This window comes from Rhyacophila brunnea, unplaced genomic scaffold, assembly GCF_057557595.1.
Source record: "Rhyacophila brunnea isolate RB1 unplaced genomic scaffold, BYU_Rbru_1.0 scaffold_4, whole genome shotgun sequence".
NCBI lineage: Eukaryota > Metazoa > Arthropoda > Insecta > Trichoptera > Rhyacophilidae > Rhyacophila > Rhyacophila brunnea.
The window spans coordinates 16,320,477-16,335,372 of NW_028233068.1; the positions used below are offsets into that span (position 1 = coordinate 16,320,477).

General features: G+C 32.6%; 1 protein-coding gene across 1 annotated transcript; it reads left to right on the top strand.

The window, feature by feature from the left end:
• The first annotated feature begins 1,067 nt into the window (after positions 1–1,067).
• mRpL43 (mitochondrial ribosomal protein L43) lies at positions 1,068–7,079 on the top strand. The gene is made up of 3 exons (XM_085954601.1): positions 1,068–1,245; positions 4,500–4,606; positions 5,224–7,079. Exons 1-3 carry the CDS (start codon positions 1,109–1,111, stop codon positions 5,478–5,480), a joined length of 501 nt encoding a protein of 166 aa, XP_085810727.1. The 5' UTR covers positions 1,068–1,108; the 3' UTR covers positions 5,481–7,079.
• Positions 7,080–14,896: the final 7,817 nt, after the last annotated feature.

Consider the following 14,896-nt stretch of genomic DNA (forward strand, 5'->3'; position numbering starts at 1 on the left):
GAGAAATAAAATTCGGGTCGGAGCGATTTGCGGATACGTGTGTTCGGTCCGAGCGCTACGAAGCAAGTCTCATCGGAGGCAATGCGCGCGCACTGAAGATATGAGTCCGCACCGAAAAATGGCGCACGCAATTTGATAAGAAACGTCAAAATGAATTTTGTAGAGCTTATATTATATAATATATGAAGGTTTTGTATAGATTATCAAACTATTTTAAAATGTGTGTGTATATATTATTAATTTATGAAGAAAGAAACTGAAAAAAATGTGACTGGTACGCGCATGCAAAGCCAATAGGTACGCATCGATGAACTGTCAAATGTGGATCTCGTAACGGTTCGATGTATGCGTGCGCTCCATACGACCGCGTCACTTGTACGTGCATGTGTGAGTGCACTCTCGGCCGGCTATGACGTGTCATGCGCGGGCTCTCATTTAAAAGCATTGCCAAAGGGGCCCCGGCCGGTTCGAATCGGTGTAAAATTTTGTGTCTGAACACAGATTTTCAACTCGGCCGTTCGCTCGATCGTGCGCGGGGTTGCATTGCAATACGATGGTTACAACTCCTCGATTGTTGGCCGTACGATAGTAAATCGTTCATGCGCGGTAGGCCTTAGTCTATGTTTTAGATTAAACAACTTTTGACGGTCCAGATGGTCGGATTACTTGCTGGAACAGATAACCAAAAGTAGCTATCCTAAATTATTTACTTTATACCCACTGCGCATGCGCATCCGTCAAAATAAAGTTAAACGCTACTGGACATACTATAATAATAAAATTTAGCGTTTTCAACGTACTATAATTTTGGTTCACGTACTATGGACCTACGTCTATACGATATTAAAAAGGTATGCCCAATCTATTACAATTTTGAATACCTATCGGAAAAAACACGCAATAAGTACTATAATTTTGCAAAAGAAGCATATTCGGCGAACCAACACAATGTGTCATGTCCATTACAAGGCGTACAATATTTTTTGCGGAAATACTTTAATAATTTAATACTATAATAATTAGGTGACAAAAAGATGGCAACACTGATTCATTGTATATTTGACATTAGTCTATGACATAACCTAGAAAGTGGTCGTTTAATATTATAATGTCTCATTCCCATTTATTTTTGAAATCAGGATTCTTGAGAGCTCCGCTTGAGAATGGTGTCGGTAGGCACGTGTGTCAATTGCAAAGATTAGTTATAAAATTTTGCAAGCATCACGGCGGTAGTAGGGGGGTCAGGTAATACAATATTATTTTAAGTTACTTTTCGTAGTCGGGCATTTTCGCCAAAGTTTGTACATGTTTGAAATTTGGGTAATATTATTTTTTCACTCAAATTAACCATTTTTATATAGCTAGCAGATTCCTGGTTCTATTGCTGAATTAGTGACATCAATTTTTCAGCAAAATATTGATTAATACAATATTTATATAATTTTTATTATGAAATTGGGCATAATAAGTTTCCGTTCCGTGACCACGAAACTAAGCTTATAAAACATGAATGAGACACTTTTTATCACTTAAAAGAGCTCTATTAGATGAAAAAAACCATACACTTAAAAATACAACTACAAATAGTCAAAAAATATTATTGAATTTTAATTCTTGGGCACATTTCGTTCCACTCCGTTTCCCTATATCTATAATGGCAGAGCATTTTTCCTTTAATGTTTGAAAAAACCAATCAATGTTCGTTCTGCTATTTTTTAAAGACGGTAATTACTTTTACTAAATTTTATTGGAAAAATACAAAAGTTTCGTTATTTAATAATCAAATGAAAAATAGTTAACGTTCAACTTTTTTTGGGACATTTTCGGAAGTGAACGAAATGGTAACGGAATGTAATTTGTAAAGCTAAAGTTACATGTTACCATGAAAACAAATTTTTGTTTTATGAAATTTATTTGAATTTTTTGATAGTCAGATATATATTCAACGTGTGTCACAATAACAAAACAAATCAAACTTAATCACGAAAATAGACATATTTTATAATAAATTTCACAATACTAGTAAAATAAGGTAGGTAATAATTTTGACACACTACTTATACATTACCATAACTTTTATTTGGCATTTATATTATTTGTAACTCAGATCAAAAATATTTTAAAGCAAATTAACAATATATGAAAAAAATAAATCAGCAAGGGATTCGGACGCGAGTTCCTAGCGCGGCACGGAGTATATAACTTTTATGAAAATAATTACAGTTAAACTCGGTTATTACGATCTCGGACATAGCGAGATCTCGGATGTAATAAGGATACATTTGTTGACATTTGGTTTATGATTTTCGCCATACATTAAATTTATTCACTGTTATAACGAGCAACTTATCGGATATACCGAGCTAAAATACTGTTAATGTGTCCATCGTTTAAAAACATTTCGACCCTAAGCAATAAAATCTGATTGGACAGGATGCCGCCTGGGTCGGATTACGTTTATGACACTAGTAAAGTGTCTAAGTACCTACCTTATTGGTGTTTCGCCGACAATAATAAAAAAGTATCCACACATATGGTTGAAAAATCCAAGGTTTGTGAAGTCCGTAGGTACCTACCAGCGTTCATTACAACAAACAACTTCTTTTGTATTGTTTATGAATGCCATGCTTGTTTCGGGGATTTTTACGATGGTTTCCAGATTTTTTATTTTCGATTTTTTGTGTAATGTGACATGCTCATTTAAAAATACCAATTCTCTGATATAACGAGTAACGCTTATAACAAGCAAATTCAGTCGGTCCCATCTTCCTCGTAATAACCAAGTTCAAAATTGATTTGTATTCATAAACATAAAATGTAGCTATACAGGTTGATTGTAATCAAGACGTACTTTTCTGACATTTCGCGAATACCTAAAGTTCCAGGTATTAAATCTAATAGGGTACACATTTCTCTTAAACGTGACAAAAAAAAAAATTTTCATACATTTTTATAAATTTCTATACCTAAAATGTATGGACAAGTTTTAAAATTTTGGTGGCGTATAACAGAAAGAGTATGACAGAGCCAGTGCCTGTCTCGCAATTATTTCAGTCTGGTGTTTTTTCTTTTCCATCTGTTGTTTTTTTATCTGTCCATACTTTTATCTGCGCTAGTTTTGCGTATTCAGACATATCACATATTTTTTTAATCTTGAGCTTAATTCTTTTTAAATATTTTTTTTTATATTCGTCATATTTTGCTGGATCGTGTTTTAATCTCTTCCTATAAATTCTCATTTTCTGAGCAGGAGTGAGCGGCATCCAAAAAATGAATTGGTACAACTAAATAAAAAAAAAAATTTTTAAAGAGAATATAATGCATATCTATTATATGGTCAGGTTATTTTCTATATTTTTTAATGAAAATATTTTTGTTTTTCATACGAACAGACAAAATAAAACTTTTTATAATCTATGAAGAACTAAACACACAATGTAAACCCAACTTTATGCATTCCATTTCGTTACTTTTACATTCCACATATGCGTTACCACCAATATAGTTTCGGAATGGAAGTAACAGATTCTGTTTCAGAAGTGTTTGAAGCAAAAATTTAGCTTAGTTTTATTGTTAAACTTGCGATATGTTTTGTTATATCTGTAGTATGAAAGATAAGCTCCATATGTATAGTATGTTAAATGGAAATATGTGATTTCTTACCTTACAAATCGTGGTAACAGTAGTGGAACTTCTTAAATGACCAACCCAGAAAGCAACCTGTTCCAATAGCGATACTGACACACACCAACAATTTAAATTGTAAATGGTGATCAGTGTTATACAAAAGTGTTGCTACATTAAAAAAATACATATTTAAAGTGAAAATTTTTCGCCGTCATGCTAAAATCATGGTAACGGAATGTGGAATTCCACTTTTTCAAATATCCTGGGACACTTTAAACGTGATTTTTTTCAATATTGGTCCTAATTTACGGAAAAACTGTATATTTTCCAAAAATGTATAATGTAAGCTGTTGAAGACACTACAAATTTAATTTTACACACTCAAAATTAATGACGAAATCAGACTTTATTGTCGTTTATTGTTTATTTGAATTTAGGGGTGGGACATGGTAAAAACACACTACTTTTCGATCTAAATAATCAATTAAAAATATATACAGGTCAGATAGTTGTATTTAACTGATCAAATAAAGTAAATTAATAAATTTGCATGTTAAAAATACATAACTTTCCAATATTCTATAATATAATAACTATGAAAAAATCAATCAAAGTCATGGGACATACCAAAAACGCAATGTACAAACTTTGGCGAAAATGCTCAGTCACTATTAATATTATCAATAAAATATTTTCTGTTGCTGTTACGAATCCTGTGCGCCATTCACAGCTAAGTTCTTCCTGTGACCCTACAGCATAACTTTGAAGGGCGCAACGTTCGAGACTTGGTGGATGGAAAGCATATTATGATGTTGTTACATACATTTAAAATTAAATGTGAATAATGAACTTAAAATAATAACGAATTCCAGAGACTTCATTGAGAATGACATGTTGGATTTGGCCCGAAACAATCCCGGTATTGTACTTTATGTCAAACCAAGAAGGCATCGTAGTCCGTCACTGGTTGGAGAATACTGTAAGATTTTATTATATTCATTATCGGCGTTCACTTGTTTATAACTTTTCTTCAAAATGACATTTGAATATCCGGAATATGCTTTTTTGAGGTCCAGTCACAATATTACTTATTCATTTTTTGTGGTCCCAATTATATTGGGTACTTTTTTGGATTCTGATCAATTTATTTCAGTTATTCAAAATGATTTGAACTGCTGTTACAATTTAGGATAAATGTAAAGTCAGACAAAGAAGGCGATGCGCTCTTCTCACCATAGCAAACCCCCCGGTTTCAATTTTTTCGTTTCACTTGATAGTAGTTTTTTGCAAAGTCTAAGCCTAAGTTGCTATGCGTAATAATAATTTGATTGAAATTCAGCCAAACGTACTACCTGTGCAACATTGTTTTTCTGGTGAAGGCGGTGTGAATAGAAATAAAATATTTGAAATCAATCCCACAAAATGTCCAAACGATCGCGTCGAATATTCTGGTCATTTATTAAGGATTACAGCTTTTGCTTAAAATAGCTAACCGAAAATAAAAATAATTGTAGGTTTGTATGTGTTTGCGTAATTTCATCTGACTAGAACTATATCTCCATTGTATTAATGTATGTTGCAATATTTTTTTTTCAGTAAATGGAGATCGTGAGCTGATATCATGTCATGGGAAATCCCGTGAAGAAGTGGCCCATTGGGTCAATGATCTCATTGGCTCTTCTGGAAAATCAGGTCTCAGATTTCGAAAGCAGCTTGCAACCGTACACCCTTCTATTCAGGGTCCATGGAATCCGTTCCCGGACACACCTGTAGAAGAAAAACCCAAAGAGTTATCTCCTGCCATGGCAAAGATAATGAGATTGGCCAAAGAACAAGGAATTTTGAAAGAGTAGATTTTTTTAAGGAAACCGCTTACAGTATTCTGTATGAAAGCTTAAACCACAATAATTGAAGTGGTGTTGACTTTTCTGGTGTAGCTTTTCCAAAAAATATAACAAACACAAAATTCATTATTTTTTTATCTCATTCGAAATAATGAATTATAACTATTCTGTGGAGTTCAAATCAATTCTTTTAAATAGGTACGGCAAAGTTTAATGCTTGCGTACAAATGGAATGGTTTTTTGTTAGGTTTAATGGAAAAATTAATGTTTTACAGTGGAGGAGGGTGGAAGTAGCCTGTGGAGATCTGACATAAATAGTAATACCAAACCTACCCTGCCCTTTGTAAATTCAATACATAAATGCCATAATTCACTGTTGAATATCAGAAAGAATATCAAAATAATTTTTACATAACAAAATCGTAATATTGTAATTTGCAATAATTGAATGCATACCTTGGGTATGAAAATAAAACATACCTACCTGCGATGCTAACATCCTCAAGAGCAAGGTCGCATACCATGTGCCAAGCAACAAAAATCTACTAGATAGGAACATTCTAGATAAACTACCAACGCGTCACGCTCTATTTTATAGATGTTATACTTTTGTAATTTATGTTGGTTGAAAAATCACCCCCGAATCACCAAGATATGTGCTGCTCTGAGTGGGCGGTGTGGCCCGGCCAAACATTAAATTACCTGCGTTTACTTCGCTGCAAAGTTTAAAAATTATCCTACTTCATAGGTGACACAGATCAACAACAATTTAAACAAATACGTCTAATGTCAAGTGTAATATTGTGTACCATCGATAGTAATGATCCAAAGCGGAAAGCCGGTCAGTGGGATACCTAATCAAACTGTTTCTACCTAGAAAATGTGCAGTCTTAGTAATGATTAATCAAATGTTTAAGATAATGACTCATTCATCCTTTGCAACTTTACCCCTAATTTTAATGTGTCACTAATAATAAATCCAACTGTGCACAGAGGTATCAAACTACAAGATGTGTGATGATGAATCACTTGTACTGATATATAACTATGTGTTCTAAGCCTCTGCAAGCACCTCCTCCCTCCCTCCTCTACCCTAACCCTAAGACTGCAAGCACCAGAATGCATCATCCTGCCCACCGGAGTTATTAATAGTCACACGAAACTTTGTCACTCATGCTTATTCGTTTTCATTGAACTAAGATTATGTATTGCAGATGGCATTGGTTAGTTTTTAAAATTCAACTAAACCCCGCCTAAAGCAAACCATAATACTAGATAAAAAATATTCTTTTATCTATAAAGTTTGCCATTAAATCATACATGATTTTAGATATTTTATGGGTAGAATATTTATTATCTAGTCAGATCTCCACAGCCTACCTCTAATATTAAAAATTAACCAATATCATCTGCAATAAATTTGTATTCTTAGTTCAATGAAAACAAATGAGTATGACTGATAAAGTTTCTTGTGCACTATTTATATCACATCTCCACAGCCTACCTCCACCCTTCACCACTGATGTTATATTTCCGTTAATAAAATTAATTCTAGTTACATTATAAATTAGTGTAGATTTGTACATAAATAAATAGATGACTGAAAAATGTTTTTTTTTGCAAAAAACTTCCTTCCCAATTCTTCAATAATAAATTTATTTTGACTAAAGTATAACAAAACAATCAGCACCCACGGTGGCCTAGTTGCAGCTCTCGAAATATAAAAAATGGTACTGTTCGGTTATACGGAATACAGCGGAAAACCCATTTTGGAAATAGCCGATAAACTGGATTATTTGTTAGTTTGGTTAGGTTAACCTAACAAATAATCCAGTTTATCGGCTATTTTCAAAATGCGTTTTCCGCTGTATTCCGTATAACCGAACAGTACCTAAAAAATTACGAACCGAAACGCACGATAATTTTCCGAAAATATTAACATAGTTACTTATCTAATTTTATGTATCTATCTAATATATATAAATCAATATTTGTTTGTTTGTTCGTATTTTATGCGCTGCCATACCGTTCATCCGATTGCGATAAAACTTTGTCAACTTGTTGCTTGCACTTGCGAATTAGTGCAACCATCTTCTTCATTTAGTTCCTATACCATTCATCCGATTGCAACGAAACTTAGTCAGTAATTGTGCCAACACCCGCGAAGGTTTCTGAATTAATACAACCACCTTCTTCTATTTGTATGCGTTTCTATACCATTCATCCGATTGCAATGAAAGTTTGATCAAGTGTTGTTCTCACGCCCGCAAAGGTTTCTGAATTGGTACAACCATTTTCATCTTATTTTTCTTCTATTCTATCTTCTTTTATTCGTATGCGTTCTTATACCATTCATCCGATTGCGATGAAATTTTGATCAGTTGTCGTGGGCATGCCCGCGAAGATTTCTGAATTAGAAAACAATCTTCTATTTGTATGTGTTAGTATACCATTAATCCGATTGCGATGAAACGTTTGTCAGTTGTTGTGCGCACACCTGCGAAGGTTTCTAAATTAGTATTATATAAAATACAAAGTTGTTTGTTTGTTCCATCCAATTTTGAATTTTTTACACATTAATAACGTTTGCATATTTTGGATTCGATTTTCATTTAGTGTTCTTTTGTTTGACCTTTACTCCTATTAGAATTATTTTCATATTGCCATATTGTATTACACAGATACTTTAATATCACAAAAATAATTACTTATTATTTTTTAAATATCTAAGATAAATGTATACACAGTGACCCTGTGCGAAGCCGGGTACTTCAGCTTGTATCTTATAAAAATAAGTAACTTTTTTGTTATATGACTTATCTACCTCAGTCTAATTTATTTTTTCCACGAGACAGCGATAATTTTGCCAATTCGATGAACCGCCCCGCTCCGGTCAATTCGAGCCTTGCCTAGTATTATAACATGATCAAACAAATTGAGCGTAATAATTAATATAATAGACAGTGGTTTCCAAAATTACTTTTATTGGAGGAGCATTTAAATACTTTTCTACCTTTTAAAAAAAAGATGTATTCAGCATTGTTTCTGTTTGGCGGAAACCTCTATTACTTTCTCTTTAAAGCCTGGAAATGTCTGTATGAGGTTTTTTAAGATAGATAATGTCTTTACTGATGCATAGTGCAAAACACCTTTCACCTTATTACTTATTATTATTACTTTTTTTAATGGTTTAGTACACTGATGACATTGAATTATTATTTTAAAATGGTTAGAGCTATTGTAAATACCGGATAGTATTTAGGATAAAAAAATTCCAAATAAATATATGATTCCAGTGTAATTTTACAATTATTCTCGGGAATATTACTCACTATTCTCCAAAGTTCACAATAAAAAAGTTGAGACTAGCAGATATAAGAAAATATTCAAACATGTCATTAATTTGGTCCAATATTAAGTCACAAATCTACCCCTTCCTATATTCTTCAAACTTTTGTTATTTTTGACAAAGTACATTTACCGCTGCCATTTTAAATCACTGGTACATAACACACGATAATCAATTTTAAGACGATTCCAGAAATACAGACTGAAATAAAAACTGTTTAATCGACATCTCAGCTACTCCTTTTTTCAATGGGTATTGTGAGTTTTACTGTGCTGAATTTAATGAACACGCATTCTGTCTGCTTGCACACACAGAATGCTTGCAATATTCATACTCGTGTAGATCCACTATTCGGCGTGTATTTTAATTGCCTAATAGATTTTCTTAACAAATCAGAATCCATGCCTATTTGCACTTTTTGATGACTATTCTGTATGCTGTACACCATGGCCTCCACAAGGGAGAGCTGGTAGGGTCTTAGCCTTGGGCCCGGCAAGGCGGATTGACGAGATAAGTGAGATAAACACACAATTTTCTCTAATAGTAAAAAAAGTTGCCTGCGGTATTTTCCTTCAAGAATATTAACATTTTTAAATAAATGTGGTTGTGCGATTTTTGTATGTCATTCGATAACTCTATAATTCAAGTGGAAGTATGTATTAAATTAAAAAATCACAGAAAAATACACATTAGTGACAGGTAAGGGGGTTCGTTTCAGGATGTGGGGGGTAGGGATTGCAATACCGAATGAAAATACCAATACCGCTATTTTGCAAATATAAAAAACAGAAACCAATAACTATAGATACAAAAATCTCTTTAAAATATTAATATTTTATAGTAAAAATATCTAAATAACTACAATATAGTAACGAAAGGTAAAGGTAAGCTATGGTAGAGATGCTGATGTTTACAAATACCTGCATAGTATGTAGTTGAACTATTGGCACTTCTTCTTCAAATGATCTTTAAATAATATTATTTTATGAAGTGTTCTTAGATGTGTGTCCACTGGTAATTCCACCTATTTTATTAGTTTATTGCAATTTTATACACTTGGCAACTTCTTCACTTTTATCCGGTAAGAAGTAAAACCAAACACAATATCGCTCACTTTTTTGTTCAAAAAAATTATACATCTCTATTATTGAGTAGATAAACATCAAACAATTAGGCACAGGCAAGTCCATTATAGTAGAATTATTATTTCTATTACATTATATAGATATTCGTCACTGAGCTGAGGAATGATTATACAAGCGAACAGTATTAGTACATGTGGAAGCTTCTAAAACCCGCGGGCGACTTGTGGCAACGGAAATAAACCAGACATTGCATAACCCGTCAAAAAAAAAATACAGTCCTATTAAACCTTTTGTATTAATTAATACATTTTATTTCCACCTTCAATACCGAATATACCAGTACTGTCTGATTTTTAACACCAGTATTTCAGTATAGAAAAGTATTGGGATACCGGTTTTGAAATCCCTAGTGGGGGCCATGCTGTATGCTGTTGGTACAAATTTATCTGGCGTGAATTCAGTGATCAATTATAAATAGCAATAGCACACATTGAATAATGTTTTAAATATTATGTGAGCAGGTGCAGTGCACTCGCCTGTTAGAGCGGCCACCACCATTTACAGTGAGTACTTGAGCCACATAATTTATTAACAGTCAGGAACGGTTGATCAAGATGTTTTTGAAATTTTGTGGATTAAATTAAATGCAATATATTTTGTTTTGTTTTAATTAATATAAAGTTTTCCACCTTGCTAAGTGTTTACAGCAGTCAGCATCATTCAATGACAAACCGCATATAATGTCAGGTTTTCAAAGGTGACAGTATGAATTCTGTCTGTTTTTTTCTGGCAATAACAAAATTTCAATTCAGCATACTACACTCCCTTGTATCAGACATTAAGGGGACGCTCTACAGAATTGCCCTTGAGAATTGAAAATATGATTTTTTTACATGTGGTCCGGAATTGTTGCTCTACTGGTAATATTCAAAGGTCGCCGACAATGCTTTGGTCTAAAGTAAATAATGATCTCTTATTTAATTTAAATCATAACACTGTCAAAGTGTATAAAATATGGGGTGACCAAAAAATGATATCTTCTAATATACGTAAATGTTACTAAATTCAATTTGTTAATCAGCTGTTTGGTGGAAAATATTGCAACCAATATGATGGATAGCCACGATATAAACTTAATAATAATATATTAATAACGTTTTAACCTGAAATTGTCCGACAGCTAAACATACGAAGGATGTTGAAATACATATCTACCTACATTTTTATTTCATGTGCTATCCAAAAAACATTATTAATGAATAGTATTTATTTTGAATGTGTAAGACCTATTACATAATTATTTTAAAAAAAATAGGTACATATTGTTTAATTCTAATGCATATTTAAAAAAAAAAAAAATATAGTGATGTCTGTTTATTATAAAAAGAAAGTGACTTTTTATTAAAAGAAATGAAAATATAATTAATTATATTTTCATTTCTTTTAAAATGGAATTCTACCAAGTAAATGCTAACTCAATTAATGACTTTTTATTACTTACCCGATTAGTTTAATTAATTTAGTCTGACACTTTTACAAACAAGTAACGCAACTTTACTTTTAGTTGGTAGGTACAATAATTATTGTATTTTGTTGGTAAGTAAGCCAATGCAAGAAATAATTTATACTTTTGTTTTTATGATAAATTGTTTTTAATTGTGTGCAATTTGGCGGAAAAAGTTGCTTACCATTCGGTTATCCCATGAGCTGGGTTTTGTTTACTCTTCTGCCGACATCCTACAGTTTTATTTTTTATCGTGCCCATCTCGCGTAAGGCTATCTGATATTATAAAAGTCACACAGTACAACAGTGTTTAAATCTAATATGTAATTGCACCGGTTTAATTAAAAACTATAACGAAATTAACATTTTAATGATTTACAGATTTTCCTATGTTATATCAACTTAATAGCAATTTTAATGAGATAAGATACATATTACGATATATCCAAAATACACATCATCAGATAATATGTGAAATATTTTGATAAGCAAAAAAATAAGAACAATACAAAAATAACATAACATAATCAGCTAGTCTTTTCATAATTATTTTAGATGAATGTTGTATGCCGTTTGACGCTTGGAAGTATGTAATTATTCCATCTGTACAGTAAGCTATTTTTAACTTAAAATTTTTTGACAGCCCTGTATTCCGTCGGCCGGCACCAGGCTACGTCGCACACATGTTATGTTTGAAGGTAATAATAATAATAGTAATAATGATTATTCATTCGACCGAGAATTGTAAATAATAATTATTGCGTTTCTTAAAATAAATCCCCGATGGTTAGAGGTTTTTGAGGTTAGACTGAATTAAAATGACGTCCTTTCAACGCTGAGATTACTCTCTGAATGAACTATGAATGACCTTTCCTGTTCAGCTCAGTCTTAAGCAGGGAGTCAAGAATTGGATGTAACTTCACTTTTCAGCATCTGCTGAAAATGGGAGTTCTACCCCGTTTACACGTGCATGGATTTATTGCTGACAGTACGTAATTATCGCAGCCGTAACAAGAAAATGCATGTGTAAACATGTATATTATAATCGCAATAGTTGAAAATACACACTATTGGTGAAAGTAAATCCATGCACGTGTACAGGCACTAACTGTATCTAAAGCAGTGGTTCCCAAAGTTGGCTGGGCTCCGACCCATCTAACAAAAATTTCCAATCTTGGGACCCACCTCTTAGCTGTCTTCCCTAGTGGCGAGTCGTGGAACTATTTAATGCTGTCTTATTTGTTCTAATTGAAATAAAAAAAATACTTTTTATAAGTGTTACCAATATGAATGAAAAACTGTTGAAATAAGAGACACAGCTTAAATAAAAATATTACTTAAATACCTACACCTGCAAGGTTTTTTTACAAAGTTATTTCAATGGGAAAGGATGTATTTGTTTCTTATTTTTCTTCATTACAGTTTTAGCATCAACTTAAACTTTAGTTACTTTTAATCGCAGTGAGTTTGATATATCCAATTTATTTCGGTATTCAGTTTTAATGTTAACCATAGCCGAAAATCCGACCTCACATAGATATGAGGTAGTAAAGAGGAGGACTTTCATAGCTTCATCGAACAGGCAAGGATAATTATCAGCAACTGAGAGCCAGAATTTCGTTAACTGTTTACGATTGAAACTATTTTTCAGTGACGTATCTTCTGATAAATCAATGAGTTCTTCACTTGCTTTTGTTGACATACTAGTTGGTAAGTCGTCTTGAAATGGGTTACAAATCCAACGCAACAAATCAAACTTTTTCATCTCTTCCCCAAAAAAGTTATTTATAAACAGTGATAAATGACTGGAAATTTCAGACAGTACGTTCATCTTGGGCTGCACTTGGTTTTCAATAATAAAAGTATTATTTTTTATAATTCATGTATACAGTGGCGAGGGCCCACTCAATATTTGCTCGCGACCCTCTGGTGGGTCGCGACCCATAGTTTGGGAAACCATGATCTAAAGTGTTATCCAAGTTTGATATTTTTCAAATTTCGTGCGAGTTGGATGACTTGTTAATTCGATCCCAAAATTAAAAAAGAAAACTGTCGTGAACAACAGGCTCAGACATGTCTTTAATTGGTATATTTTGGGAATGTGCATAAATCTTCATACACTAATGCGCCGGCTAGACTTGCCTGCGTTGTTTAGTTTGTGCAAAAAATACGGAACACTTTTACAGCGCTTTTCGGTTTGCGCGAGCTACAGTTTTCCTGTCCATATACACGGCTTCCCGATACAAACCAGTTTACGCATGTAAGCTTGTGGTAAAGAATGAGCGTCTAGCCGGCGCTTAAGGATGAAACACAACACAAAATGAAAATGTTTGAAAAGCCACTCTCTTCATAAAATAACTAATCTACCATGGGTTAGTGTCATCACCGACAGACGGTCACATTATTTTATGTCTCGGGTTTGCAAGGTAATGAAATAAAACGAAAAAATTAACAACCAAAGAATAAATTTAATTTAAAAAATGGCAGCACTGAAAAATTCCAAAATTATCAAAGTATTTTAATAATCGTCGGTTAAAATAAATAACACACATATGAATAACTGAAACATGGTTTATGATAATATATTAAAAGATATGAGTTATTATGCATTTTATATATTATGAAAAAGACTGGAACTTTGGTAATTTAATTTTACATTGTGTACTAAAATAATCATAATCTGATGTAAAAGATTATCCAATTCTACATAGGTAGATTGAAAGTTTAGAAGGTTCCTATTTTTTTTTTTTAATGGAATATCTTGAGTCTACATAAAATTCTAGTATGTATGTATGTGTAGAAGAATAGATTAACTGTTTTTGTGATATTTCATTGTATAAATAAAATATATTGTCCTGCTTGAAAAAACTATCCCATGCGACTGTCAATATTCTAGTTCTAGATTATTAAGACTACCCAATGAAAAATAAACATAGGTTGTCATTTTTCATAACACATAATAATTTAAATGATGGACCAGTTCTTAATAAATATAATATTATGTGGATATTTCTATATGCAACAATTTAATTTGAAGACAGGACCGAAGGTACTGTTCGACTTCTATATATTGACATCTACGTCATGGCGCCGTATGCGATGACAGTATTACGCCGCACTCTTTTTACATGCTGGCGGTATAGCAACGGTTTTAGTTCCGGAAACGGCCGCAGTGATGTGTACGTCTCGATATAGAAGTCGAAGTCTATTATGAACATTATTGTTGTAAACAATTATAATCCAAAAAAATACATAATATAAGTCTATGGTACGTACGCTCCCTTTGATTTCAATTTTCTCGTGTTAAAAATATATCAAAACTATTTTTGTAAAAGTTGTCTTCCGGTACTCAAATCCGGTATATAGAAAATGACATGTAAAGCCTAATATGGAATATCCTATTAATTCTGTACAACTATTCAAAATATTATTTTATAAAGTAGTGCCAACAAATGAAAAAGTTTAGATACCTATATGTACAATGAAA